Source organism: Sphaeramia orbicularis, chromosome 12 (genome assembly GCF_902148855.1).
Source record: "Sphaeramia orbicularis chromosome 12, fSphaOr1.1, whole genome shotgun sequence".
NCBI classification, from domain to species: Eukaryota; Metazoa; Chordata; class Actinopteri; order Kurtiformes; family Apogonidae; genus Sphaeramia; species Sphaeramia orbicularis.
Genome location: NC_043968.1, coordinates 69749480 through 69777036, shown reverse-complemented (window position 1 = coordinate 69777036; position 27557 = coordinate 69749480). Strand labels below are relative to the sequence as shown.

General features: G+C 36.8%; 1 protein-coding gene and 1 long non-coding RNA gene across 2 annotated transcripts in view; one reads left to right on the top strand and one right to left on the bottom strand.

Moving 5' to 3' along the window:
- The window catches only part of astn2 (astrotactin 2), an 824937-nt gene that overhangs the window by 134153 nt on the left and 663227 nt on the right, over positions 1-27557 (top strand). The window contains exon 3 of the mRNA XM_030148576.1: positions 14440-14627. Within this exon, the coding sequence (XP_030004436.1) occupies positions 14440-14627 (188 nt within the window). The remainder of the gene's footprint in view (positions 1-14439; positions 14628-27557) is intronic.
- Positions 1-27557, bottom strand: part of LOC115429260 (uncharacterized) — a 957019-nt gene that overhangs the window by 647346 nt on the left and 282116 nt on the right. The gene's annotated exons all lie outside the window — the stretch shown is intronic.

Sequence of the window (27557 nt, the reverse complement as noted above, 5' to 3'; positions counted from 1 at the left end):
TGCAAACGTTTGCTTAATAGGAACAATTGCAAACAGTAGAATAGATCTTCCACTTTCCATAGGCATCTGAGCATGCTCAGTTCACCCCTGCTACCTGTGTAATGGGGAGCAAAACAGAGCAGCATGTGAAACTCGCTGTAAAAATGGCGAGTCTCACTCTCACTTGGACTTCTTTTTTACACTGTTTTTGTTTTTACTATTGTTTGCAGTATTGTGGTGATTTTTTCTTTTTCTTTTTTTTTTTTTTTTTTTTTACTGTGTTTTAACCGAGTTTAAGTGTAACTGTTTTTTGGAGTTCAACCAGGTGCCAAAAAGCAGCTGGACTGATTTGAAAAGAAAACAGCCTCTAAACAAAAAAACTACTGGCCCAAAATCCCAATACTTGTTTTTGTTCAGTGTGTTCCAGTTCACAGTTCATGTTCAACATCCTAAATCTCTCACTGATGTACATTTTGAGTGTCTTATTTCGTAAAAACCTGTAAAACTTCAGTTCTTCTGTTTGTCTTTTTCTGTTATTCCACACGGTTTTGACCCTAAAACACACAGTAAAACAAAACCACTGAAGAAAAAGAACACAAGCACATACTCACAGCAGCTTTTATGACACTGAAACACATTCTGTGATTAAATTGCCAAAGAATGGGTTAACGGGCGAAACGGATGTGTTTTGCAGTAGACATTTGAATTTCCTCTCTTGCAGACGGCAGGAATTTCAACTAGGCGCTGAGCATTCAGGGTCATGGTGGTCTCTTCTGTGTGCCGGCTCATGGGCCTTTATGTTCTTAATCTGTGGTTGTAGGCAGCCTCATTTCATTTAATATCCAAGTCTGAGAGCCTGCTAAGTGAAAATAACTCTAGCTCAAGGCAAAACTTAACTGTGTTTTTGTCAACTCAAAACCGCACTCAGCACTTTCAACACCCAGTCATTTTACTGAGGACAAAAACATGACAAATCTGAGGGGTAAAAATAAAGGAGAAGAGGGAGCAGAGTGAGCACTTACATGATCACCAGCTCTTGTAATAAGAGTTCTGCTGACATTGACTGTTCAATAGATTTCACTTAAGGATAGCTTAAGCACCTGCAGATAAGACTTAGAAAAGACGTAGAAGGCTTTTTAAGGATTTGGTCCAAGCTTTGAATAAGCCTGTCTTGATATGCAAACGGTCTGAAAGGAGAAAAGGGTTGGATTCACAGATTTAAACCGAGGTTTATATTTTCCATCCCAGCTCATCAGATGCAGTTTGATCTTCAAGTTTATTAATAACTGACATTAAAACAGAAGATATTTTCAGGTGAATCCCAGCTACTTAGATACTACCTTAATAAAAAAAAAAAGCCTTAAGTTTAGAATTATTTAGGAATATTGAATTGAGATGGTAGATATGTTTTTGTTGATTTTTTTTTTTTTTTGTGTGTTTTTAGTGTGAATGCTCGATGCTGTACTCATATAATTTCATGTAAGCAGTGTATCAGGTGAAAAAAACTAAGCTTTTGTGTGTATCCTATTCGTTTTTTGGTTTTTATGTTTATTATAATTACTATACTAAGTGCAATGATGTACTAACCAAAGCAAAAATAAATTCATTCATTCATTACCTAGTGAAATGCTAAAAGTTTCACCATCACCTTTGAACAGAGAAAATTAGAAAATGCCACTATTCACCACACGCACAAAAGCAGTGGTGATTAACCCTTTCATGCATAGTGGTCACTCTAGTGGACGGCTATTCTACAGCTGTTCTCTTGTATATTTGTTGTTTTAGTGTCATAACAGCCAACACAGTGGACACTTATGCATCATCCTAAACACTGCAATTCATAAAATTATTGTAACTTTGCTGCTCTTGATAAACCTGATCTGCACTAACATGTTTAGTGTAAATCAATTGCTAATTGTTATTTGACTGTTTAACAGTTTTCTGGAACAAAAAAGTTTTTTTTTTTTTGTATATCCTCCTAAAACCCAGCAATACATTTTGTTCTCTATAGGGGACAAAAGTTTGACAGTTTAACTTAAATGCTGTCCATTGCAAAGGACATTCCATTAAAAAAAAAAAAAATCAGTCAATAAATAAAAATGATTTTAAAAATCTATTTGAAAAAACTGTTGCCTTATGCAGTTTCCAATCAAGACAATTTTTTAGTGTAAAAAAAGCCAAAACTGCCAATTTCCAGGGTCTCAGGAGGATATTATCTCCATGAAATGAGTAATAACTAGTATTAGAGTATGATCAAATGTGACAAAACATCAGATTAGCTGCATTAAAAATGTTTTTTTTTATTTCATTGTTTTCACACAGTATATCACTTTCTGATGATGAGTTTTAAATACATGTTTCTTTGCTTCAAAAATCATATCCGTAGTGTCCAGCTGAGTGGACATTTTTGTGACTCCACAAAAAAATAGGGTCATAAAAAAAATTCAATTGCATTGTTTTTTTAATGCCTAAAGAGGAAAAAAAAAAAAAAAAACACTCAAGAAAAAAATATTGACTAAGGTTCTCATAATTCATGCATGAAAGGGTTAAAGTGTTCAGACTGTTTCCTTCTTTTAAAGCACATTGGAAAGACTATATCCAAAATGTATTCTCTAGTCTTCATTGTGCAGTAAAATGGTCCCTGGTGGTGTTTGACTATTCTGTATCGTGTTTGGAATCTTTTTAGTGCTGCTTTCATATGGAGGTTGCAGTTTATTACTGCTTATGTTTAATCCTTCTGTTATGGTCATTTAATTGTAATAGTAATGCAATGGGCCTTGTGGGCCAATATGACCCAGTACATGTTTAATCACCTCAGAAACAAAAACCCCTAATAATCACAATTTGTACTTCATTACTAATGATTCAATCCATATTTAGCTCAGCTGTGTTACTCTGGTTCTTTTCTGTTTTCAGTATAATGTGTTTGAACTAGTTTTATGAGCAATGGAAAGCATAGTTATTTACTAGGCCTGTAACGGTACACAAAATTTTTGGTTCGGTACGTTTTCGGTTTTGAAAGCCACAGTTTGTTTGTTTTTTTTGTTTTTTTTGGGTTCGGTACGGGAAGCAAGAAAACCCCTGAAAATGTCTTTAATGCATTTATTATGAATTTTTGAACATTTTCCCCTAATTTTTGGAGACAGTAGAATATAGAAAAACAGGAATATTATAATTCTGCTGCTATAAATCAAATAGAAAATAAAATAAATAAAATATTACTAAATGTATTTTAAACATTAATATTGCACTTTTCCCAGAAAGGTAGTTTTGAAGAAACAACAAAAATCTAATCACGGTTCTGTCAGTTCACATTCTGCATAAAAATAACAACTAAAAAAAATTCCACATGAAGTTCAACATTAACAAGAGGACAAATTGGTATTCTCTTTTAACAAAGTGAAGAGCAACACTGACAACAAAATTAACCAAAGAATTATTTATTTTTGGACAGCTAACAAACTGTTTAGGCCACCTTGTGTATTTGTGTGTGTGTAGGGGTACAGGGTGTGATTTGTCAAAATCACAGAAGGGGATATTTTTTAATTTTTTAGGGTCAGAGTGTGTGTGTGTGTGTGTGTGTGTGTGTGTGTGTGTGTGTGTGGGGGGGGGGGGGGGGGGGGGGGACATGTGAAACTAAAGTGAAACTTTACATTCAATTCTCCAGCTCCCGGATTCTATGCCTCTATTATACAGCGTGTGTGTGTTTGTGTGTGTGTGTGTGTGAGAGAGAGAGAGAGAGAGAGACAGAGAGAGTGAGTCAAGTGTTTGAGAACTACCGGACATAGGTGGTTTTCTTTCACCTGAACCCAAAGTGATCCAAACAGGACTGTTGTGATGGTGGAGGGTCTTCTGTCTCTTCCTTCCAGGTTGACAAAATATTTGTTTCTTTTCTTTTTTTTTTTTTTTTTTTTTACCTTATATCAGCAGTTATTTCGTATTTCAGGTCAATGTGCGCTCCTTCAATATGTCCATGTGGAACTTGCGTGGATTTAAAGTTCCGCATCGACCATCATCTTTAGTTCTTTTTTCTTTTTCTCATCATACTGTGCCGTTTCAGTACAGCTGTGTACCGAACCGAACAGGTGCGTACCAAAACGGTTCAGTTCGGTATGTGTACCGTTACAGGGCCTATTATTTACCATTTAATTTATTTTTAAATTGTTTTTTTTTTTTTTTTATATTTAACCTCATCTTTTAGAAGGTGATGTTGATGAATAATGAGATATTAGACAGGTCTTTTGTTCAATTCAACTTCATGAGCGGTATGAACGAGGCATATGGTAGATTAGAATGAAATCAGTGCTTCAGAAAACCACAGATCCGATACATATGATGTAAATATTTCTTTTTTTTGACAGATCTGGGACATTCCTGGCTTTACATCGATAGGTCAGAAGTGGTTATGATGGATGGTAGATTTACAAAATCCAGGACTTTGATACCAGGGAGTGGAATTCAAGCTCAGATACCCTTTTTCTCTCACATCTATTTACAGTTAAAAAAAAAAAAAAAAAAACTCAAGCAAGCAAAGAAAAACTTCTACTGATTTTACAGTCAGTATAAATATTGCAAACCAAACACCAGCATCTTGTTCGAAACTTATGAAGTGCCACCACTGTCTAAATTATGAAACTAAAATTAAATAAATATACATAATTGAACATAATGATCATAATTACTGTAGTCTATTATAAAAAACGACATGAGCACTTATAACAATACCATGTCTTTGTGTGAGATTTGGGAGGGATATGATGATGATGGAAATACCACACATCTCACATTTTTTTAAGAAAGACAAAGAAATGTGACCCTTCTGGGCTTTTTTAGCCTTCACTTTCAATGCCAGGTCAGATTGATCCAAACATAATCCAGTAATATATGGTGTTGCAAGGGTATGAAATAAACATTTACATTTGAGACGTTGAATGCTCTAATTAAGACAGCAAAAGATGTTTCATAATGAAATAATACTTATAATAAAATATGTCATCCTAGGTTTTCCATTGTTAAATTGACCCAAGCATAAGGTGAGCTCATTTTTACCTCATTTTTACCTCTTTATATTAGAGTCCTTCAAAAGTCATATTAACCCATAAAGATCCAAACATCCACCAGTGACCTGAAGTATCTACTGATCTAAAATTTAATTAATACCTGTTGATCAATTAATCGTATCAATACATGTAAATAACTGGTGTAAAATGCAGTGTACTGTCTTTTCACGGTCATCAGATATGGACGTTCAGAGGCTCCGTAGTTACCGTGGAAACACCGTCATCTCCTACAACATTGAGTCACCAGTAAAACCCATGGAATTTGATAAATGACAGTGGATGGAGACACTTAGTTTAAGTTCAGTTAATGATATATTTTGCTGAAAAAGTCACTTTTCTTGCGTTTTCTGTGCCTCTGATATAATAACCCTCAACTTTAATCTGAGAGCATCTACATAATCAGTGAATTCAATATCGTAAAATACATGATTTTTACTGAAACAATGCAAAACACAGAGGATAATATTACAATAAATGGTTATAAATAACTTCAGGTTAAATTTAGAGGAAAATATCGTATGGGAACTGCCCCAAAAGTGGCACCGGGTGTTTATGGGTTAATTCTGAGTTGTCTTCACATTGAGCCCATTTACATGCAGACTAGATTACTACTCAGATCATTTTCCAGTTTCTGGGTTTATGAGATTTTTCAAGTGATTGTGTAAACAGTATAATCTGATATGTTTCATCAGATAACAGCAGTAATCTGATTATGAGAAATTGGATTAACGCACCTGGATTTCTTCCCAATACTGCAATGTCTTCTTGTATGTATACAGGTTAATCTGATTTATTTAGTTATTTTACATCTGTGCATGTGTGAACACTATTATATACATAGTCAAACATAAGACAATAACAATAGGTTTGAGTCTACCACCACTATGTATATATGAACTCTGAAAGAATAATGGACTGCAGCGTCCAAACCAGAGTTTTCGATTATCGCATTTCTGAAGTGCATATAAGCGCATCAGATCTGATTATTACAATTATATGGTTACTGACAGTTCTCTGATTTTTATGGTCATATAAACAGGCTCATTGGTGTTGCACAGATCTTCATCTGATAAAGGACCACAAACACAAGTGGCCTTAACCAGAAACAAAAGTGTCCAGATTGTTTAGGGGGCTATAGGTAGGACAGGGTAGGGCATTAGTGACTTCAATAAAGTCGAAGTGGAGTCGACTTGTCGTATGATGACATCATCACATTGACAGCGGAGGAACAACGCAGACACACAGCTGTTCAGCAATGAGCAACTTGTACAAACATTCACTGTAACAATAACAATGTACAGTACACTGTAAAAAATGACTGTAGAATTAACACCAAAAAGTTGTAAAATTGCAACCAAAAAAAACTGTAAGTGACAATACAATGCAAAGTTGTTTATTTGAAAAGATTTTTGTGTTGACGATTAAGTCAAATATAGCTGTAGTTCTTACAGGAAGAGTATGTGAACAAAACAGATTTGGATGTAGAAATTATGTATTTCTATTGTTTTTAGAAAATAAAACTGTAAATTGAAAAACCATGTGGTGCCGTTTAAATTGCAAGACCATAATGTTGAAATAACGGCATATTTGCTTTTTTATGTACATATATAAACAAGTTATAAAAAAAGTAAACATTTAACAATGTAACATTTTAAATTTGTAAATGAATGGGTTGGTAGAGCTGGTAGCGTGGCTCATCCAATAACCAAAGGGTTGGTGGTTCAAGTCCTGGCTCTGACTGTCCATATGTTAAAGTGTCCATGGAAGACACTGAAGCCTAAATTGCTTCCAGTTGGACCTGGTGGTTTTGGAAAGTGCTTTGGACACCATGAAGGTGTAGAAAATGTGCTAAATGAGGGCAGTCCATTTACCATTTAAATCCAATCTTAAATCTACATGTTTCAAATGTTAAATCTACATGTTACTCTGTAAATATGTTTACAGTTGGATGTGTTTTTTACAGTATTGTTCTGGAAACCACAGCTGCCAGTTTTTTTCTGTAAAAACAACAGGATTTTTTTTATAGTGTTAAGAACAGAATAAAAACCTAAGACACAAGCATCAACAGTCCTTCGCAGACATTTAACCAAACAAAATGCAGGCTAACACCTTGAATTTTCTTTTAAATTTAACTAAACAAAATAAAGTGGGAAAAGTTAATACAGTGGCAGAAAAGACGCACAGCATGTTAGAGAAAAGAGCGCATTGTCTTCATGAAATAGATGAACAGAATAATCCAAACATACTGTCCAAATTATTATTCAGTATCAGTGGTGCTTGCATGGTTCACAGAACATTACTGAGACTGTAGTTTTTCTAGATCACAGTCAGTTTAGTTCCTACACTGAGTCGTCTTCTTCCTTCAATCTTGGCCTTGCACTAGTGATACACGGGTCGTTTTTTTTTTTTTTTAAAACCACTTTGTGGAATTTTTTGACCCACCCTGCAAATAAAGTGACATTTTTTGGACCTGCACCAACCTGAGCCGGGTTCGCTGATCAGCGCATCACTACCGCTCACTGCACTCCATGTTTTCATGTAGAAAGATGAGCGTATCAATGACGGCTTGCACGCTGTCGGGTGATGGAAAGGAGAGAGAGAATAACACACGACTAGTCGACTCCTCCAACGTAACGTCGACTTGTGCCACAGACGTCGACACGTCGACAAACCGACTTTTCAGTTAATGCCCTAGTACAGGGGGTTCATCCATAAACCGGAGCATTGGTGGCTGATGGTGGATCTACCCTTCACGTGTGGAAATATCTTTGAGTAAAACCCTTCTAATTTGCTCTCTGAGGCTGTGCCTCTCAGGGTGTGACTGTCTGCATTTGTGGACGTGCTACACTGTAAAGCACTTTAGGTACCATCAAGGTTGGAAAGTGCTACGCAGATGCAGCCCATTTACCTTATGTGTCCCATTTGTGCTGCTCAGATTTGTACCATTTTACCTGCAACCTGAACGTCACCTTTAATGCGTCGGATCGTAGGCCACATGCATTTCTGAGAAGACTGTTAATGTGGATTGTTCAGTTTCGAAGGGATGTAAATATAGCTTTCAATTTGAGCTGCAGATTAATTGAGTCACAATCACAATGTCAGCGTACGCAATTATATAATCACACAAGGCTGCAAATGAAAGGTGCAGTGTGAGTGGTGATATTTTGGATTCACTGACACTGAGCAAACAGAGGTAAAACATGCACAATAAAATATCAGTCTCTATGTTTGAGGTGGAAAAAATACACATGATCAGTAATCTGAGTATTTATAAACAAGCAGGCTGAAATTATAATTGCAACATTGTTCTCTATAATTGCAATATTTCATTTCATACATCATTTTAACCAAAGCCATACCTTCAATAAGACAGCAACGTGTCAAATTAGAGTTTGTTTATTGGCTTTTCTGAAAGCATTACATATATCTTTGAATCAATTTCATACATCCGTGCTTAGTGGTAACATATTTGTTTCAGTCACACATATACACTATACCCGCATACAGTATAATGCTGCGTCTAATGAATTACTAACAGACCTTTAGGCCATACACCTACGTATATCCAGTAAGGTCTGGCATTGAGCCCAATGACAAGCCTTACAGCACAAAAGACAAGGACACACAAACACTCTCACACACAGTCCTTTTGTCTTAAATAGCCTGCTTACACAGCCTCCTCATCTACATAACAATCCTACAAAGGTAGGTAACAGCCTTGGAAAATCAATTACCATCCAGCCATCCAGCTTTTGATTCCTTTAGTTACTGAAGGCTTCACCTCGTTGATCTATTCCAGGAATATCATTTTTAATTTAGATCAAAATAAGTATTTGTGTTGTGCTGAATTGAAGTGAACCTGTACAAAATGCACATATAACGTTTAAGTGATCACAGTTCAAAAATGAAGTCGACGGCAGCTTCACGACCACAAGCTGAAACAGGAACAGATGCAGGACACGTCTCTGCATTGGCCCTGCAGAGCAAATGTTATCACCAGTCAAGGTGAAAGGCCAAGCACTGACTTCAATCCACAGATTAGACATAAAGAGTTGAATAGCCAGCAGTTTATGGTATTTAAGAGTTTTACAACCAGCAGAAATTTCATCATAGGCAGCAGTCAGCAAAAGTACAATATGGGACATCTCAGAGGTCTATTATAGAAGGAGCAGAGGCTGGAAGAAGGACAAGGGTTAGACAGTTTTGGCAGAAAGTTTGAATGGTCTGCACAAGGTTATTATTGTTAACGAAAACTAACGAAATGATGAAAACTAGAATTGAAAAAAACATTTTTGTTAACTGAAATCAATAAAAACTAGAATTAATAGAAAAAACAATAACTAACTGAAACTGTATTGTGTGCTTAAAAAACTAACTGAAACGTTTAAAAATTACAGATAAAATTCCCTTCGTTTTCGTCTTTGTCAGCGTCAGATTGATATGAAATCGATTTTATTTCACTCAAGCAATTTTAGCAAGCGGCACCATACGACACTTCACGGTCCGTCACTTCTCATCACTTGTTATTTAGAGTCGTCTTCTCATCCTAACAACATGGAAACTAAAGTTGGGAGAAAACAGCAGAGTCCTGTACGGGAATTTATTTGTATATGACGATGAGAAAGATAAAAGATATGAAAAAAAACTAAAAGTAAACTAAAACTAAGCATTTATAAAAAAAACAAAAACGAATAAAAACTAGCAAACCTACTCTAAAAACAAATTAAAACTAACTGAATTAGAGGGGGAAAAAAAGTCAAAATTAAATAAAACTAGACTATAATGAAAAATCCAAAACTATTAGAACCTTGGTTCTGCAGATTTGCTTTCATTTAGTTTGATAATGTGTTTGACAGTTTGTTAAAGACTTAATCAGTCCATGCCAGCTGTTTGTAGGTTTATTTTTTATTTCAAATGTAAAAAATAAAAACAACAAAGAAAAGAACAAAGAAAGAAAAAAACATACTCGAAAAGGAGCTAGCTGGAGTGCAACTTATGTAATCTTGTCCCCTTTCCCCCTTTTTTCTACTGGCTACAAAGTCCCAGGCCAATTCCACAAAAAATTACATATATCAAAAATAAACTCTGTCCAAGCCTATATACAAAATCATTGTACATTATTCATAATCATCCTATATTATAAAAGGGAAGTGGACTCTGTGTGTCTTGGGCATCACACAAAATCCGTGCAGAGCTGACAGCTGCAGTTTGGCGTACTTTTGTAGTTTTGGTCAAGGAGGAGACTAGTGAAAATGGCAAGTTGATAGGACCAATATTTTGGGAGATATTTGTTATTTTGGACTACAATGACCTCCCAATGGTCAGTCATGTGCAATGTCCAGATTTATAGAATTGTCATTGAACTGGGTTACCTAGCAACAGATAAACAATAGGGCCACGTTGCCATTTCATGTGCAGAGACAGACATACCAGCGGAGAGGTTGGTTATTCAACTGAAAATGCCAGTGGAATTTAACAAGAAAGTAAAGCAGGAGTCACCAACCCAGGTCCTTGAGGGCTACTATCCTGCAGATCAGGGGTCTCAAACATGCGACCCGGGGGCCAAATGCGGCCAAAGGTTCTAATGCGACCCGTGGGATGAATTTACAAAGTGCAAAAATCCCACAGTCAAGGCTGTGAAACTCATTTTAGTTCAGGTTCCGAATACAGACCAATATGATCTACAGTCAAATAATAACAGCAGAATAACCTACAAAAAATAATGACTCCGTATTTTCTTCTTGGTTTGACGTGAAAAAAATAATATTCCATTATGCCTATAAATGACAACTTCAAATATTTGTCTTTGTTTTAGTGCAAAAAAATAACATTGAATTATGAAAATATTTACATTTACAAACTATCCTGTAACAATAAAATGTGAATAACCTGAACAAATATGAACAACCTGAAATGTCTAAAGAAAATGAAGCACAATTTTAACTATTTTCTGCCCGTTACTAAGTAGTTAGTGTCTTTGTAGATCTGATCCATAATGCACATGTAGAAATGATAAGTTGAGGCATAATATTGTTAAAATTGCACTTATTTGTCCTAAGAAATTTCAGTTTTTTCAGGTTATTCACATCTTTTTTGTTTGGATAGTTTATTTTCTTAATTTAATGGGAGTTTTTTTGCACTAAAACAAAGACAAAAATTTGGAGTTGTCACTATTTCTAGGTAATTATGCTATCATTTTACTGTTCCGGCCCACTGGAGATTAAATCGGACTGAATGTGGCCCTTGAACTAAATGACTTTTGAGACCCCTGTTTTAGATGTTTCCCACTTCCAGCACACCTGACGGTCGTTGTCAAGCTTCTGCAGAGCTTGACGATAGGCTTATCATTTGAATTAGGTGTGTTGGAAGAGGGATACATCTAAAACATGCGAGGACCAGGGTTGGTGACCCCTGAACTAAAGGAATGAACTGGATCAGATAATCTAGAACCCATAGTACCCCACTGGTCAACACACTAGTATACATTATATATTAATACATTATAAAATAATTATGTTTACATTGTATAATGATACACATTATAATACATTATTTATGATCATATAATATAATACACATTATATACATTTTATAATAATACATTATATATTATTACATGAATACCACATCAACTAGGAGACAAAGTCTGGCAGAGACTGAAATTTGGCATCTGGGAAGCACTCAGATCACCTCAGATCACCACAGTCATTTCTATGTGATGGAGAGGAGGCTTGGGGCTGGTTGTGTTGAAGACAGTGATGTAAAATTTGATTTTTTTTTTTTTTTTTCTGCTTTAGAGCAAAAATGTCTGCACTGATTTATAGGGTTGAATGGGTTGGTTAAGTGGAACTCCCATCACTTTGGGTCTCATGGCTCAAAATGTGTACGTCACTGGGATTTGGGAGTCATTTGATGAAAATTAGCACTGATAGAAACTCCAGCATGTTTACATGTTTATACTGAAATGGAATGTATAAATGTGTTCGTTAATGTGTACTGTCCCGCCTAAATAAAGATATATAATAAAAATAACAATAATAATAATAAGAAGAAGGTAAATGTAGCTACAGTTGTGGTAAATATAATGTACTTGTTGTTGTCTTAGAGTAAGAGCTTTTTAACATGAAGAGTTTTAAATTATTGTTAAATTACTGTTATTGTTTTAAATGTCCAAGAGCTCCTCAATCCACAAATTTAAGAACATAAAACCTGAACGACAATTTGGTAAATACCATAATCGCCACCAAGATAGCAATTAATAAGATAAGATAAGACTTTAAACATCCCACCATGGAGAAACTGCAGTAAAACAGGAAATATAAAAGAGTATCTACTAGTTAAATTACTTTTTTCTGAACACATACATATGATTTACATAATGTATAAGTCTGAATTTCTTCGATCCATTTAAAGTTTTAACCATGTTAAAGTATGACCAAGTAATGAAAACTAAAGAAAATTAAGGTTTGGCCATTTTCATAATGTCTTCTTATTGTAAGGATTTTTTTTTATTCAGTTTCAGTTTTCCTTTCATTGACAATTGTATGGAAGTAAATCAGTCTCATCAGTTTTTCAATTATAAAAGCTATTGAATTTCTAGCACTGAAATTTTTTATGCACTGAAATTAAGTGTCTGAATTTTTTTATCTCTGAATTCAAATATTTTCATTAATTTAGAATTTAAAAAATTCAGATGTAAAAAAATTCAGATCACACATCCGTACTGACCATCTTCCTGCATCAGTGTCACATGACCAACCTAACATAACTTGATTGGCTGGCTTTCGGTTCGACTTAAGATAGAATAATTGCTTATCGTCAGTGTCCCAGATGTGTGATCTGAATTTTTTACGTCTGAATTTTTTGCATCTGATTTTTTTTTAATTCTAAATTTATGAACATAGTTGAATTCAGAGGCAAAAAATTCAGATACTTAATTTCAGTGCAAAAAAAAAAATTCAGTGCTAGAAATTCAATAGCTTTTATAATTCAAAATCTGACGAGATAGATTTACTTCCGTACGATTGTAAAAAGTCAGAAATGTCAGAACTTACTAGTTCAATTTTGATTTTATTTTTTTTTAATGTTTAATGTGTGTTCGCAACGGGACAAGTATTGCACTGAATCAAGACTAGCAATAATGATGATAGAATAGATGTAAAATGACTGGATCACGCTAAAATGCTATTCTTCATCATTTCCTTGTTCCCTCCGTGCAGTAGAAGACTCATGACACCGTTGAGTAGCTGTTCCATAACCCTCCCCTGTCGACGTGTCCTCTGACCCACAGTCAGCGGGTTAATAACCAACCGCACCAAAGGCGATTTGTCATTTGCTACCTGCCGCTGATAGGAGATGTCAGCAGATGTCTATGCCCTTGTCACCCGCCCTCATGACAAATACTGTATCGAGTCTCCCAATCTGACGCTCCCTGAGGCTTCTCAGTACTCCTCTACTGAGCAACCACTCCCAGTTGATAACATTCGATTCTTGTGCCATGATCCATATCGAGATAAACCGGCGATCCCCCTTTGCTCGTTTTCATCTCCTCTTCCCATCGCCTCACAAATTACAATTTTTATTCCGTTTTCTATTTTATTTTTTCCAATTTGCACCCTCCCCTCTCTCTCTCCTTTGCTAAATGTCTGTAGTTTTTCTTTGATGTGGGATATTTAATGCCATCTGTAGCCTGGAGATAAAGTCTCAGTTGAGCTATGGAGATAAGAGGAGGGTGAGACAGCATTTCCACAACTGCTATGGATGTATTATTTTAATCCAGATTGATATCCATTGTCTTCACTTTTGTATTTTGTTTGTTTGCACTTCTCTGTGTTTTCACCAGTCAAGAAAGAGGAGTGTACAAACAAATGGATATTATTAATTGCATAAGCCATTCCCAACTGTGAGTCATTTTGTTTTCATTTGGTGAACTGCTGTTACTGTGATATCTGAAACATTTGTGATTATTTGCCAATTATTCAGTTTAGGCTTCGACAAATCTTTTTACTAAAACCATGGATGAAAAAGTTGTCGTCATAAAGATTTCATCAAAGCAGCAGACTAATGTGACGATTACACAGTAATTCTTACCAAGCCAAGAGCACAACAGAACAAATTATAGAATAAGAAGTCTTACAAGTGATTCAGGAGTTCAAGGTTTGCAGAAAAAAGCGGAGATTTTCAAAGATATGGTTCTGCGCCGGAATACTAAATTATAACCTGTTGAGCTTGTTGTTATTCTTCACAGACAGTTTAGTGTTTTTCTTTCACAGATATGCAAGCAGAGGGATTTAGGCCGGTGTGCACTTTAACAGAGAGTGTAAATGTCTGTATCTCCTAGATTAAATGTTGATCTTTTTAAACACCTAACTCTTTTCTTCTCTCTCTGTGCTCTCTGCAGAGATGTCAGGGACAGGGGAAGACATTTCTCAGGTGCACTGGAAGCAACAGTGGTTGGAAAATGGGACGCTGTACTTCCATGTGTCCATGACTGAGGCCGAGCTCCTCGCCGAGACAACGCAGCCGACCGCCCGGGAGCCCGCCCACGTCCTGCATGAACACATGCATCTGCTGCACATCTCGGTTATGGTAAGTTAACAGTTCACACGCGAGTGGGAGTACATTACAGATGCTGCACAGGGGGCATCATATTTGAGCGCATGGGGTTGACCAACAGACATTAAGACTTGTTGTCTACTGATTGTGGTTTGGTAAGGTTAGCCATAAAGGAACTTAGCGAAGGTTTAAAAAAAAAGGTGTGATGTTTGGGAAATATTAGTAAAAATTAGGGATGCACCGATACGAGTATCGGGCATCGGCTCCGATACTCAGTGTGTACTCATATTTGTACTCGTAAAAGTAATCCGATACAACTGCACCGATACCACTTACGTGTGACATTCACAGTTCAGTGCAGCAGGTACGCGGTGGTGGAATAATGTGTGGGGAATGTGAAGAGTGTGGAGATTTTTCAAAATAAATGACGGTGATAAAAGTAACACTGACTGCAAGTAACGTTAAAGACACAGACAGATACGGACGCAGCCTTCTGTCTGTCCTCTGCGTACATTCCATCCGTTTACCAGGTGCTGGCGGATGCGTACCCAGACAGAGAATACCACCTGGGGTACGGAGCGGTACAGACCGCCGCCAGCGGAAGTGAAAACGAAACTTATCACTCATTTCTCTTTTCTCTACCAGCTGAAGCTAAGCTGTTAGACCTTACCAGCGAAAACGCAGCAATACTAGTATCACATTAGTGTTGCCTCTGTCGTCTCCATGTTTGTTGTTATTAATGACTTTCTTCTTTTTCTTCTCAAAAAACTTGACTCTTCTTCGTGGTATTTATCCAGTATGGTTAATTCAGAGTGGCGCCCCCTGGTGGATTAACTGAGAAATGCTCATTCCAACACATTAAATGTCAGTAACAGCACTTTTTTCCAGTCAGACAAATGACAACGACAATAAAGCACATTTACAAAAGGAACTAAGAACTGGAATTGGATTATTAAGTACTCGTATCGGTATTCGGTATCGGCAAGTACTCAAATGTAAGTACTCGTACTCGGTCTGGAAAAAGTGGTATCGGTGCATCCCTGGTAAAAATATATGCACAGCTTGGAATAGGACATCAACAGTGGTTTAGTATTTTACAGAGAGTTTGAGGTATTTATACAACCTCTTCATTGTTGTGATCTTTAGTATTAACCAAGGATAAATGATTATGTTTCCCTCACAGACAGGCATAGCATCTGCATTACTATTCACTTCTGCTTTCAAACACTTTGATGGATGGATGTATGCAGGGTGCGATTTGTGGGAAAAAAAAAAACAAAGGGGGTATGTTTTTTTTTGTTTGTTTGTTTGTCTTTTGGTCGGAGCGGGGGTAGGGTGGGGTGGGGTAGTTATATATGTGTGGGTGCAGTCCATAACTAATGTAACTAATGCTGGCATGAAACGAAAATAAAACTTTACACCACTGTTTTTCAACCTTGGGGTCGGGACCCCACATGGGGTTGCCTGAAATTTCTAGTAATTGTTTGAGAAAACCGGAGAAAATGCCTATGTAAAGATATGCTTTTAGGTCAAATATTTGAGTATATTTTTAATTTATTAGAATTTTGATTTTATATACTTAATATTTGGAACCAATATTCACTTTTAAAGTCTTCGAAAAGGTTCATTAAGCATCTTTGTGTCATTTATGCAAGAAATTCTATACATTTTTCAAATCGGATTTTATATTTTTTGTGTGTTTTTTGGCCTTTTGTGTTGATATAGTAGGTTAAAGTGAAAAGATAATAGGCAGATGAGATAGATGAAGTTGTGCTGAAAAAGAAGATACTAAACATGGGTGTAGTAAACATTTCTGTATATAGTATATAAAGACAAAATCAAAAGAACTCAAAAACACCCAAAATAGGCTCAGACCCCTAATGGTTCAGATGCTGCAGCTCTTTCATAATTCACATTTTGAGTTCTTGTTTGTTCAGTTTTAATTGTCAGCCTTATAAACACAAGCTGGACTGACTGTACATATCCTGACCAAGGAAAATTAAATTAATGTCAGCAAAAAAATGTCTCTGTTTTGAAAGTCTGAGGTTGCCAGAAATGTGTGATGCTAAAATGGGGTCACAAACCAAAAAAACACTGCTTTACACGGTTTCAACGTTCAACTCCCAGGTTCTATTCCTCTATTATACAGCGGATCTTAAACAAATTTTTTATAACTTCTAACCTGTATCCTCTGGAACCCCCTCCACTGCTCTATGCCCCCCCCCCCCCCCCCCAAAAAAAAAAAAAAATGCTGGGCCCCATGAATTTGTCACATTTACCCCCTTTTACGGCACCCCAGCGCATGGGGATGTTCGTCAATTCTGAACCTGCTGACAGTTTGTTTCAGGTGAACGTTAATGCCAGTATTATAGGATATAGGTGAAAACTCAGTCACAACCTGCCTGTTATTTTAATTGGTTGGTTGTCCCCCCCCGAGGATGAAATTCATTGAGCAGAAGTAGGGATGTAAAAACCAGATGGAAGGTTAATTCCCCCTAACAAATTGCACCCTGGATGTTTGTCATGTCAGTGTTGACGTTTTGCTTTACTAAGTTAAAGATCCTCATCGTGGCCAGAAAAAGGTTGTTTGGTTTGAGAAAGTTAAGAATCTGAGCACAGACCATTTTCTGCGTGTTAAATTATTTGCAGATTATCTGACGTTCGACTTGTCTGCGGACATAGTGTTTATATTTTGCAAAAGATAAGCATTAATTATACTGCTTGGTTTGTTTGCTTAAGTGAAGGAGCCACAGATACTGACAAACATTTATTAACAAATAACAGTAATGTTATGTCATGGAGTTAGGCATTTCTCCATTAACAGCTTTGGCTCTTTTGGCTACAGGTTCAGGGTCTGGTTCAGTTGTGTGTTTTGCACACTGGCCTGTATACACACACGTGTAAATAGTAAAATGTTGTTTTTTTTTGTGGTTTCGATTTAAAAAAAAAAAAAAAAAAAGAAAGAAAGAAATACAATGAAATGTAAAGGTTGGTGTCATTTCAATCACCATGCATTGCAGCTGACGTCAGTTCATAACAGAGACAAAGACAAACAGTAAAGAGCCTGCAACAGTTTTTTGAGTTGGTTTTATGGCCACAGTGGAGCAAAATAGACCAAGGTGAGTGTATCATTACAGGGAAACACTGCAGTCTCCACAAACTATGGGTTCCATCATCACCACCGCACCACCTACTGATGGTTTTAACCTACTTAACATTGTCTACTGTTATTGTCTGTACATGGTCTACTCCCATACAGGAGAACATAGGTGCCAGGGAACATAGGTACTTGGGAACATAGGTACCGGGGAACATAGGTGCCGGGGAACATAGGTACCGGGGAACATAGGTGCCAGGGAACATAGGTGCCAGGGAACATAGGTACCGGGGAACATAGGTGCCAGGGAACATAGGTACCGGGGAACATAGGTGCCAGGGAACATAGGTGCCAGGGAACATAGGTGCCGGGGAACATAGGTACCGGGGAACATAGGTGCCAGGGAACATAGGTACCGGGGAACATAGGTGCCAGGGAACATAGGTGCCAGGGAACATAGGTGCCGGGGAACATAGGTGCCAGGGAACATAGGTGCCGTGGAACATAGGTGCCGGGGAACGTAGGTACTGGGGAACATAGATCCAGGGAACATAGGTACAGGGGAACTTAGGTACTAGGGAAATGGGTACCAGTGAACGTGGGAACAGAGGGAACAAAGGTATCGGGGAACATAGGTACTGGGGAACATAGGTACCGAGGAACATAAGCACTGGGGAACATAGACACCAGGGAACATAGGTACTGGGGAAGATAGGCACTGGGGAACATAGGTACCAGGGAACATAGGTAATGGGGAATATAGGTACTGTGGAACATAGGTGCTGTGGAACATAGATACAGGGAACATAGGTACCGGGGAAGATAGGCACTGGGGAACATAGGTACCGGGGAACATAGGTAATGGGGAAATAGGTACCGGTGAACATAGGTACAGAAGGAACATAGGTACTGGGGAGCATAGGTACGGGGGAACATAGATACAGGAAACATGGGCACTGGGGAACATAGGTACCAGGGAACATAGGTACCGGGGAACATAGATACAGGGGAGCATAGGCACTGGGGAACATAGATACAGGGAACATAGGTACCGGGGAACATAGGTACCGAGGAACATAGATACAGGGGAACATAGGTACTGGGGAAATAGGTACCAGTGAACATAGGTACAGAAGGAACATAGGTAGCGGGGAGCATAGGTACGGGGGAACATAGATACAGGCAACATAGGCACTGGGGAACATAGGTACCAGGGAATATAGGTACTGGGGAACATAGGTACCAGGGAACATAGGCACCGGGGAACATAGGCACTGGGGAACATAGGTACCAGGGAATATAGGTACTGGGGAACACAGACAGGAAACATAGGTACCAGGGAACATAGGCACTGGGGAACATATGTACTGGGGAACATAGGTACCAGGGAACTCAGGTACACTCCCCAAACTTTGACCTGGATGCAAATGGGGGAAAGTATCCAAAGTGCTGTATAATCTAGTGCATGGACATCAGTTACATTTTCATTACTGTATTATACCAAACTCCAGAGCAGCTGACAGCTCACCTCCTACATACATTCTTCAGCTCGGCTTTCACTCCATCTCTTTCTTCGTCGTCCGCAGCCTAATGTTACCTTAACTGAGGTCATTACTTGGATCCTTAAATGCCTCATCTTTCCTTCTTAAAACTCAGCTGACATCTGTCCCTGAAGTCAGACCTTTTAGTCTCTGTGTCACATGTTTCAATCACACCTCGTCTGTTGTTGACTCGTTCGGCTTCGCCTCCACTCACACATCTCCCCGCCTTCTCCATTTCCGCCTCCATCCTCTTCTTCAGTACACCACTATCTCGCTCTATCCACCTCCTAGCTCTCTGTAATCCTCTCACCTCCTCTGCTTACAGCTGCTTGTGCTTCTCTCTCACCCTCCAAACACTTTGACTGAGGTTTGTTCATGAACCACGACACGAGGACTCTGGCTTCCAAGTGAATCCTGTGGGGAAGTGAGTTAAAGTGGAACTGATGGACACTGAGCATGACTCGCATAGACTTACACTGAACTCTGCTCTAAAAATACTGAGTCTTTTTTTTTTTTTTTCCTCAGTATTCATTCTGACTTCATTTTTTTATTCGGACCCTCTGATATGTGATCTACTTACATTTTAATAACATTTTAGAACATTTTTGTATCTGCCATGTCTAACTTTGAGTCATATGTGTAAACGACGACTGATTTGGACTTTATGACATTGTGTTTACTGACTAAAACTTCTGTCAACTTATTTTGCTTCCCAAATGTTTGGTGACGTTTACTGTTATGTGTTAGTATGCTAGTGTTGAACCCTTTCATGCATGAATTATGAGAAACTTAGTCAAGATTTTTTTTTCCCTGAGATTTTTTGTATTCCTCTTTAGGCATGAAAAATTTAACTTTTTTTTTTTTTTTATGAACCTATTTTCCATGTAGTTACAAACATGTCCACTCCACTGGATACCATGCATTTATATTTGAAGCAAAGAAATACATATTTAACAAACCAACATCCAGTGTTGTGAATAACGGCGCTAAAAATAACAGCATTACTAACGCCGTTATTGTTTTCCTGTAACGGGTAATCTAATTAATTACTATTTGAAACGTTACAACACCGTTACCGTTACCAGCAGTGAAATGTGGCGCGTTACTTTGCACTGATATCAGCTGTTATCCATCTTGGCTCGCTCAGCCAGGCACGAGAGGTGTGATGTTCGTGGATGAGTCGAGTCTTTTGAATGGCTCCCTTTCAGTGAATGATAAGAACTGATTGGTTGCGAGCCGTTCGGTTCTTATATTGAAGTTGCCCACACTGCCTTCATGCTTCATCTGTGTGTCCATGAGTCGGAGTTGTCCACGCTGCCTTCACATGAACGACTCTCCGAGTCTGAGTTGTCCGCAGCACACCGATTCACTTGAACGCATCGATGTGCACAGCTAACTTAGGGGAGGAGTTATCAGAGAGTCTGAGGAGCGACTGAAAAAATGGAGATGTGGGATTAACTAGAGGAGCATCTTCTTCCTGTAAATGCAGATATGCATTTATGTGGTGGAAAAGCCGGGCCCTGGTGGACCCCAGCCTCACCAAAGTCATGGTATGAAGTACCTGTCTGCTGTTCTACTCTATGCAACTGGCCCGTGAAACACGCACAAAAATCAGTTTCCCTTTACATACTTGAAGGTTTTTCAAAAAAGTAACGCAATAATTACTTTCCCTGGTAACTACTTACATTTATGAAGGAGTAAATCTGTTACTAATTCAATTACTTTTTGGGGAAAGTAACTAGTAACTATAATTAATTACTTTTTAAAAAGTAATTTGCCCAACACTGCCAACATCAGAAAATGATATACTGTGTGAAAAATGTGAAATTAAAACATTTTTAATGCTGCTAATCTGATGTTTTCTCTCATTTTAACAGATTTTAATTCTAGTTGTTACTCACTTTATGGAGATAATGTGAAAAAATAATCCTTTTGTGTAAAAAGTTAAAAAAAACAAAACAAACTAAAACAAAACAAAAAAACCCTGTTAACCCTGAACCATTAAATCATTGACAGAAAATTCCAGTTATTTGAAACTAGTGACTTTATTGGTCTTTCTGAAAGACCCACTTTTTTTTTTTTTTTTCCAAACATGAATTTCCATGTATGAGTTTCAATTTTGTATCATATTTGATACATTGCATCTCAATGTTCAAATATTATTATTTTTGATCAAACAAAAACTTTATTTATTTATTTATTTGACAGGGACAATGCAGTCAAACATAGTTGCAGCTGATGCGATGCATATAGAGTTTATAGCTAGTGCTAATTCTCAACTCCAGTCCCTGGTTGGGTTCTTCCACAACATTGCAGTACATTATAAAATATATATAATTTAAAACAATATAACACAAACATGTCTAACAAACTGATAATTCATTTTCAAAACTGGCAAAGTTCTACCTTCTTCCTCATTAATGACAGTCTTGTAGTGTCACTAGAAAGGCCTGTGGTGAACAAATTCCGTCCCCCTGGTGGATTATCCATGTATTGCATGTATCTAATTGTATACATTAGGTTTTTCATGAAAAAAAAAAAATCACACCAATCACGTAGAGCGCTTCAAAAACTCATGTATCAAATACGATACGTTTGGCATTACAGGGTTAATTATACACTAATAGCATTTACACTAAAACATGTTACTGCACATCAAGTTAATCAAGAACAGCACAGTTACAGTAATGGTATGGATTACAGTTGAAATACAGTCTGTGATGCATGGTGTTCAATTTAGCTGGGCATGGGAGTAATTGAGAATTTCTTCTAATATAAAATAAATATCTGGCATTTTTAACAATGATATTAATGTTTAGATGTTAATTGGAGCTAACATGTTTTTTTCTACCTTCAGGGATGTCCAGCTATAGAGGGATTTACAACCTATTCCCGGGATGTTCAGCATTTCTGACTTCCTGTCTGCCAGCTTAGGTGGCAGTGTATGGAACGATACACAAGCGTCCACTGTGTTGGCTGATAGGCAACTAAATCAACAAAACCCATAAATATATAAGAAAACAGCTTTGAAATAGTTGTCCACTGTAGTAACCACTGTGCATGAAAGAGTTAATGTCAGATTACCCATCATTCTCTGCACTCCACCTACTTTTTAGTTAGTTAGTGAGTAAGTTAGTTTAGTTTCATTTTGAGCACATAAGATAAGATAAGATAAGATAAGATAAGATAAGATAAGATAAGATAAGACTTTACTGATCCCACCTTGGGGAAATTTAACAGTTTACAGCAGCAACATGGTCAAACAAAATTTTCGGCACTCAAAAAGGAGTGGAAAGAAGTATGACTTATAGACTCCCACCCACTTTTTACAAACTTATAATTACATTAATTCTGCTTCCTTTGCTTGCTACTACTCCACCTTTTTTTTTTTTTTTTTTATATATATTGCCACTTCTGCCTCCAAAGAGCCATGGTGGGGAAAACAAAACTAAACATTAACACATGTAGTTTATTTTACATTTTCAAAGGTGAAGATGCAGCGAAGTGTAAAACACACCACAGATTGTTTCTGATTTTGTTCTTTTTTAATTTCCATTTGCTGTAAATAACTGGATAGATATTTATTCATACATTGGGAGAAATTGAAAAGAATTTATATTTTCCTAAATTCAGTTAAACAATTAGTTGAATAGGCAAGAAAAAAAAATACAAATGTGAAAATGACAAACTTCTAGTCTTTTATTCCGGAACCAACTGAAACAACAACCACACAACGTATAAGAACAAAATCTATATATAAGTAACAACAACAGTATAAAAGTATATATAAAAATGTCTATAGACATAAACAACAAACAAGTCAAATGACATCTACAAACAATGTGTGCACTGCAGTCTTCAACACATCTAGATTCACCTTACTTATAATGGAACTAACATACAACGGAAAAAAATAAAGACAAATATTTTTAGTCTTTGTGTGAAAGATTAAAAGTTTAAAGTAAAGTGATGGTTCCAGTGTAAAGAAGTGAACATATAGACATGTTCTGCCTTTTTGTCCTTGGCTCTTCTGAGCTACGCTCCATGTTGTTTGTGTTGATCCTGGCGTCATGTGCGTCGCAATAAGTGTCTGTGTGAAACGCAACAGTGGAACCAATGTTTAGCGGCAGAGAAATTAAGGAAATGAAGCTACGATTCAGGAAAATTGTAATAACATTTTTTTGCAGATTCAAATCAATTAATCAATTAACCCTTTCATGCATAGTGGTCACTACAGTGGACAGCTGATCAAAGGTGTTTTCTTGTATATTTATGGATTTGTTGCTTTGTGCATCATCCCATACACTGCAATTCATACCATTACTGTAACTTTGCTGTTCTAGATAAACCTGATCTGCAGTAACATGTTTGAGTGTAAAAAAAAATTGCTAATTGTTACTAGACTGAAATCAACAGTTTTATTTTGTTTGTTTGTTTGTTTTTTTTAAGACAAAAGTTGCTTGTTTTTTTTTTTTTTTTTTTGCATATTATCGGCATGCAGGTACGTTAAAATGTGAGAAAACATCAGATTAGCAACATTAAAAATGTTTTTATTTCCTAGTTTTCTCATAGTATATCTATAAATACATGTTTCTTTGCTTCTAAAATTAAATGCATGGTGTCCAGCTGAGTGACCATTTTTGTAACTCCATGAAAAATAGGTTCATAAAAAAATCAGTCACATTATTTTTTTTTTTTTCATGCCTAAAGTGGAATAAACTAGGAATACACTCCAAAAAAAAAAAAAAAAAAAAAAAAAAATCTTGATTAAAGATCTCATGATTCATGCATGAAAGGGTTAATTATTTCAGCTCTAATCAATATTTGTTTTTGTGTTTTTTGTTTTGGTATTTTGATTATTGCACATCATACAGGTTGGAATACACTCTGTGCAATCTGTCACACTGCATTACTATAACCATTTATGTGCTGGTCGTCTTCATCATCTTTCATTTATAAAGTTATAGTGGTGTACTGAATGCCAAAAAGCCAGGTAAGGCGGGGGCTGGGGGGGAGGGCACGGCGAGACAGTCGCCACAGGACAGAAGGTGCAGGTTTGGCCTCGTGGCCCCCAGGCGTCTCTGGGCTCTTTGAGTGAACATCATTATGTCTGATGCTGTCAGTTCTGGGCCAGACTGAAGAGTGAGCACTCCATTCTTCTGGCATTGAGCTGTCAGTTTCTCACTCTCTCAGGTGATCATTCCTCCAACTCCCCCACCTTTTTTTTTTTTTTTTTTTTTCACTGTAGCCTTACTCTACACTTTTCATATTTCCGTGACCAACAGAGAGATGGTAGAAGACTGATTAAAATCGAATGAATGATGTGAAAATCAGCATGAGTGGGACTGGTAGTTCCTTTTTGACATTAGGACTCTCACTCGTAACTAGTTGATTTGACAGTCAAGTTTAAATTGCTGGCAGTGTGTAGCAATATGACACAGTCTGTTGATTTAACAATTTGTAATATGTTACAATACATATAAAAGTTGTAAAAATCCCTATGAGGCCTTAATTTTTAGCCCACTGACTGATCATCATCTTCATAAGCAGTTTCTTCAAACATCCTCTCCAACAAAACAACTTTATTTCAAATCCTCTGTGTAGCTCCCTTGGGACAGTGTCTACAAAGTTTGTCACAGTTTTGAGAAATTCAGATTTTTGAATTTTTGAAATATTTCAAATGTGCCTTTACTGATAATGGACCATAGTTTGATGGATTATAACATGGAAGTAGTTAGACATATCAGTATAGTTACTATTGAGCACTGATAGGAAGTCATAAATGGACTTTCGTATGAGTGCATGACCTTTGACCTTGAGTGACCTCAAATGGTCAAACTGAAGGTCACCAATGTCTAGATATCAACAGTCGTCTTCTCCAAAACTACTGGTTGGATTTATTCATTCATTCATTCATCTTCTGAGCCTGCTTTATCCTCACTAGGGTCACAGGGGGTGCTGGAGCCTATCCCACCTGCTTATGGATGAAGGCGGGGTACACCCTGGACGAGTCGCCAGTTTATTTTAGATTTTGATGAAATTTTTAGGAAATATTGATTCTGGCACAAGGAACAAGTCGGCTTAAATTTGCTTAGAGGTCTTATTTATGTCTTTGTGCATAAGAAATCAATAGAAGTGAATCCCCAAAGGAACTTTGTGTTGGTAAATGCAAGTTATGGAAATTTACAGGATTTCAGTTCTGTTGCAACATGTTGATGGTCATATGAACTATGTTTTCAGGTCAAAAATGTCCAATTTCATCACAATTAATGCTAGATTTTCATGTCACAAATGGCCAAGTTATATTTTAACTGAATTTACCTGAAAAATAAATATTCTATTCTTTTAGATTCCCCAATTTTTCTTACAAGATTATATACTACATATCACATGTTTTATTTTTACAGGTTGCAATATGGAGTATGGTGCTGATCCATCCTGCTTATGTTACATGAATACATACATTAAGGATGTCACACGTGATTTTTTAAATCAACAGTTTTCTAATAATAAGCATTTTTATAAAGAAGTAACAATTCTATATTACTATTTACTCTTTAGTATGATGATAAACTATACAATAAATAATTATGATACTACTTTTTGCACAGGGATCATTTGTGGAAACGGTGACATGGCTGCCGAGCATCAGTATGATGGGATCCGTAACAACCATGTCACATCTGTTCACTGCCACATTTTGTGTTTTTTGTGTCAGCTGTTATTGTTTCAGATCCACGATACTAACATTTATGAATAAGAGGAGAATTAGCAATAGTAAGTACATAAGTTTATTACTAATAAAGTACTGGTACTGACCAGATCATCATGGGTAATGTCACGTCCGTCCACCAACAAAAGTTTTCACATACACGTGCTATTCAAAATCCAATATTTCTGAAAATATAGCTTCCACTGTCAAATAATATCAGTAGTCTGTGCACAAATGTATTAGCATTATTTCAACACAGTTCTATGCATTTCTTACAACTTTTTTTTTTGACAAAAATGGCCACTCATTTAACCCCCTAAGTAAATTTTAGCTGAAATGATAACATTTTGGTGGTGATGGGAGGGGGGGCTGATCTGCCTTGGTGGAGGTCTGCACTCTCTGAGTGCTTTTCTAGTTTCCTAATATTTCTACTCAAACATTATAATAATTTAAATGACTTCCACTTTGCCTTCAGCTGCTTCAAATAAATCACAGTGTAAAGATTTTATTTGTAAGAATAACCCTATAGAAAATGGAACAGCAAAAGAAAATGTAATGTACGACCACAAATTGAGGTACCTTTTAGTTCATATTGGAAGGATTATGCTTGATCCAGATACAAACAGATTAATTTAATTAAATCTGAGGGTCATCCACTCAGTCATCCACTCAAACAAGTACTCAGTGAATTATTTGCAGTGAAATAAGTCGACTATCTAAGCTGCTTCTTCTCTGGTGAGGAGGATGATCCAGATTGTTCAGCATGTCCTTATTCCAACCTTATTCATCGCGCATCCATCATGCATCCTCTTTTGACGACCACGACTACTTATTGTAGAATGTAATTTTTTTTCTTACTTTTTCAGCCTGTGATGTACAACTGTACGGCCTTGATATATATTCATATTTTTCAATGTCTCTATGAGGATAAAGGTGAGAACATATCACATATTGTAACATGAGTTTCACAGGGGAATTTAAGAGGGTTTCACAAGCAGCGTCAAGGGTTCAACTTCAGTATTTACATGAGTTTCACGTATAACCCCAAGGGACTGACATGGGAATCACACTGAAAACATTTGGAAATCACAAGTTCCCTTTGTGACAGCATGTGTGTTTTGTTTTCTTTTGCTCTTAAAGGGGTTGTTTTTGAAGAGATAGAGACTGGCAGCACTGGAAAAAATATCCAAAATGTAAAAAACAGACGTGGCTTAGACTGTGGTACAAACTGCTTGCTTTTATTTTAACTTTGACTGACTCTTTCTGATTTGCTTCTATTGTGAATGTGTTACCAGGAGACAGTGGTAAGTGATTGAAAGGCCGTCTTCCATAAATCTGTAAAAATCTAGTTCCGCTCTTATATTTTTCTCAATTCCACAACTGGAATAATGTTAAGAAAAAAAAAAAAAAAAAAAAAAGCGAGACAATGTTAAAGGTGCCATAGGGAAACGTCAAATCCACACTCCCACATTGAGTAATAATAAATCTTTTGACATCATTGGAGGGAGAAATGATTGACAGAATGATTGATTTCAACAGATTCAGAAAGATATTTCACAGGCCTGTAGAAATGAAAAGGAGGGAAAATAAGTATTTCATAGAATTATTAACAT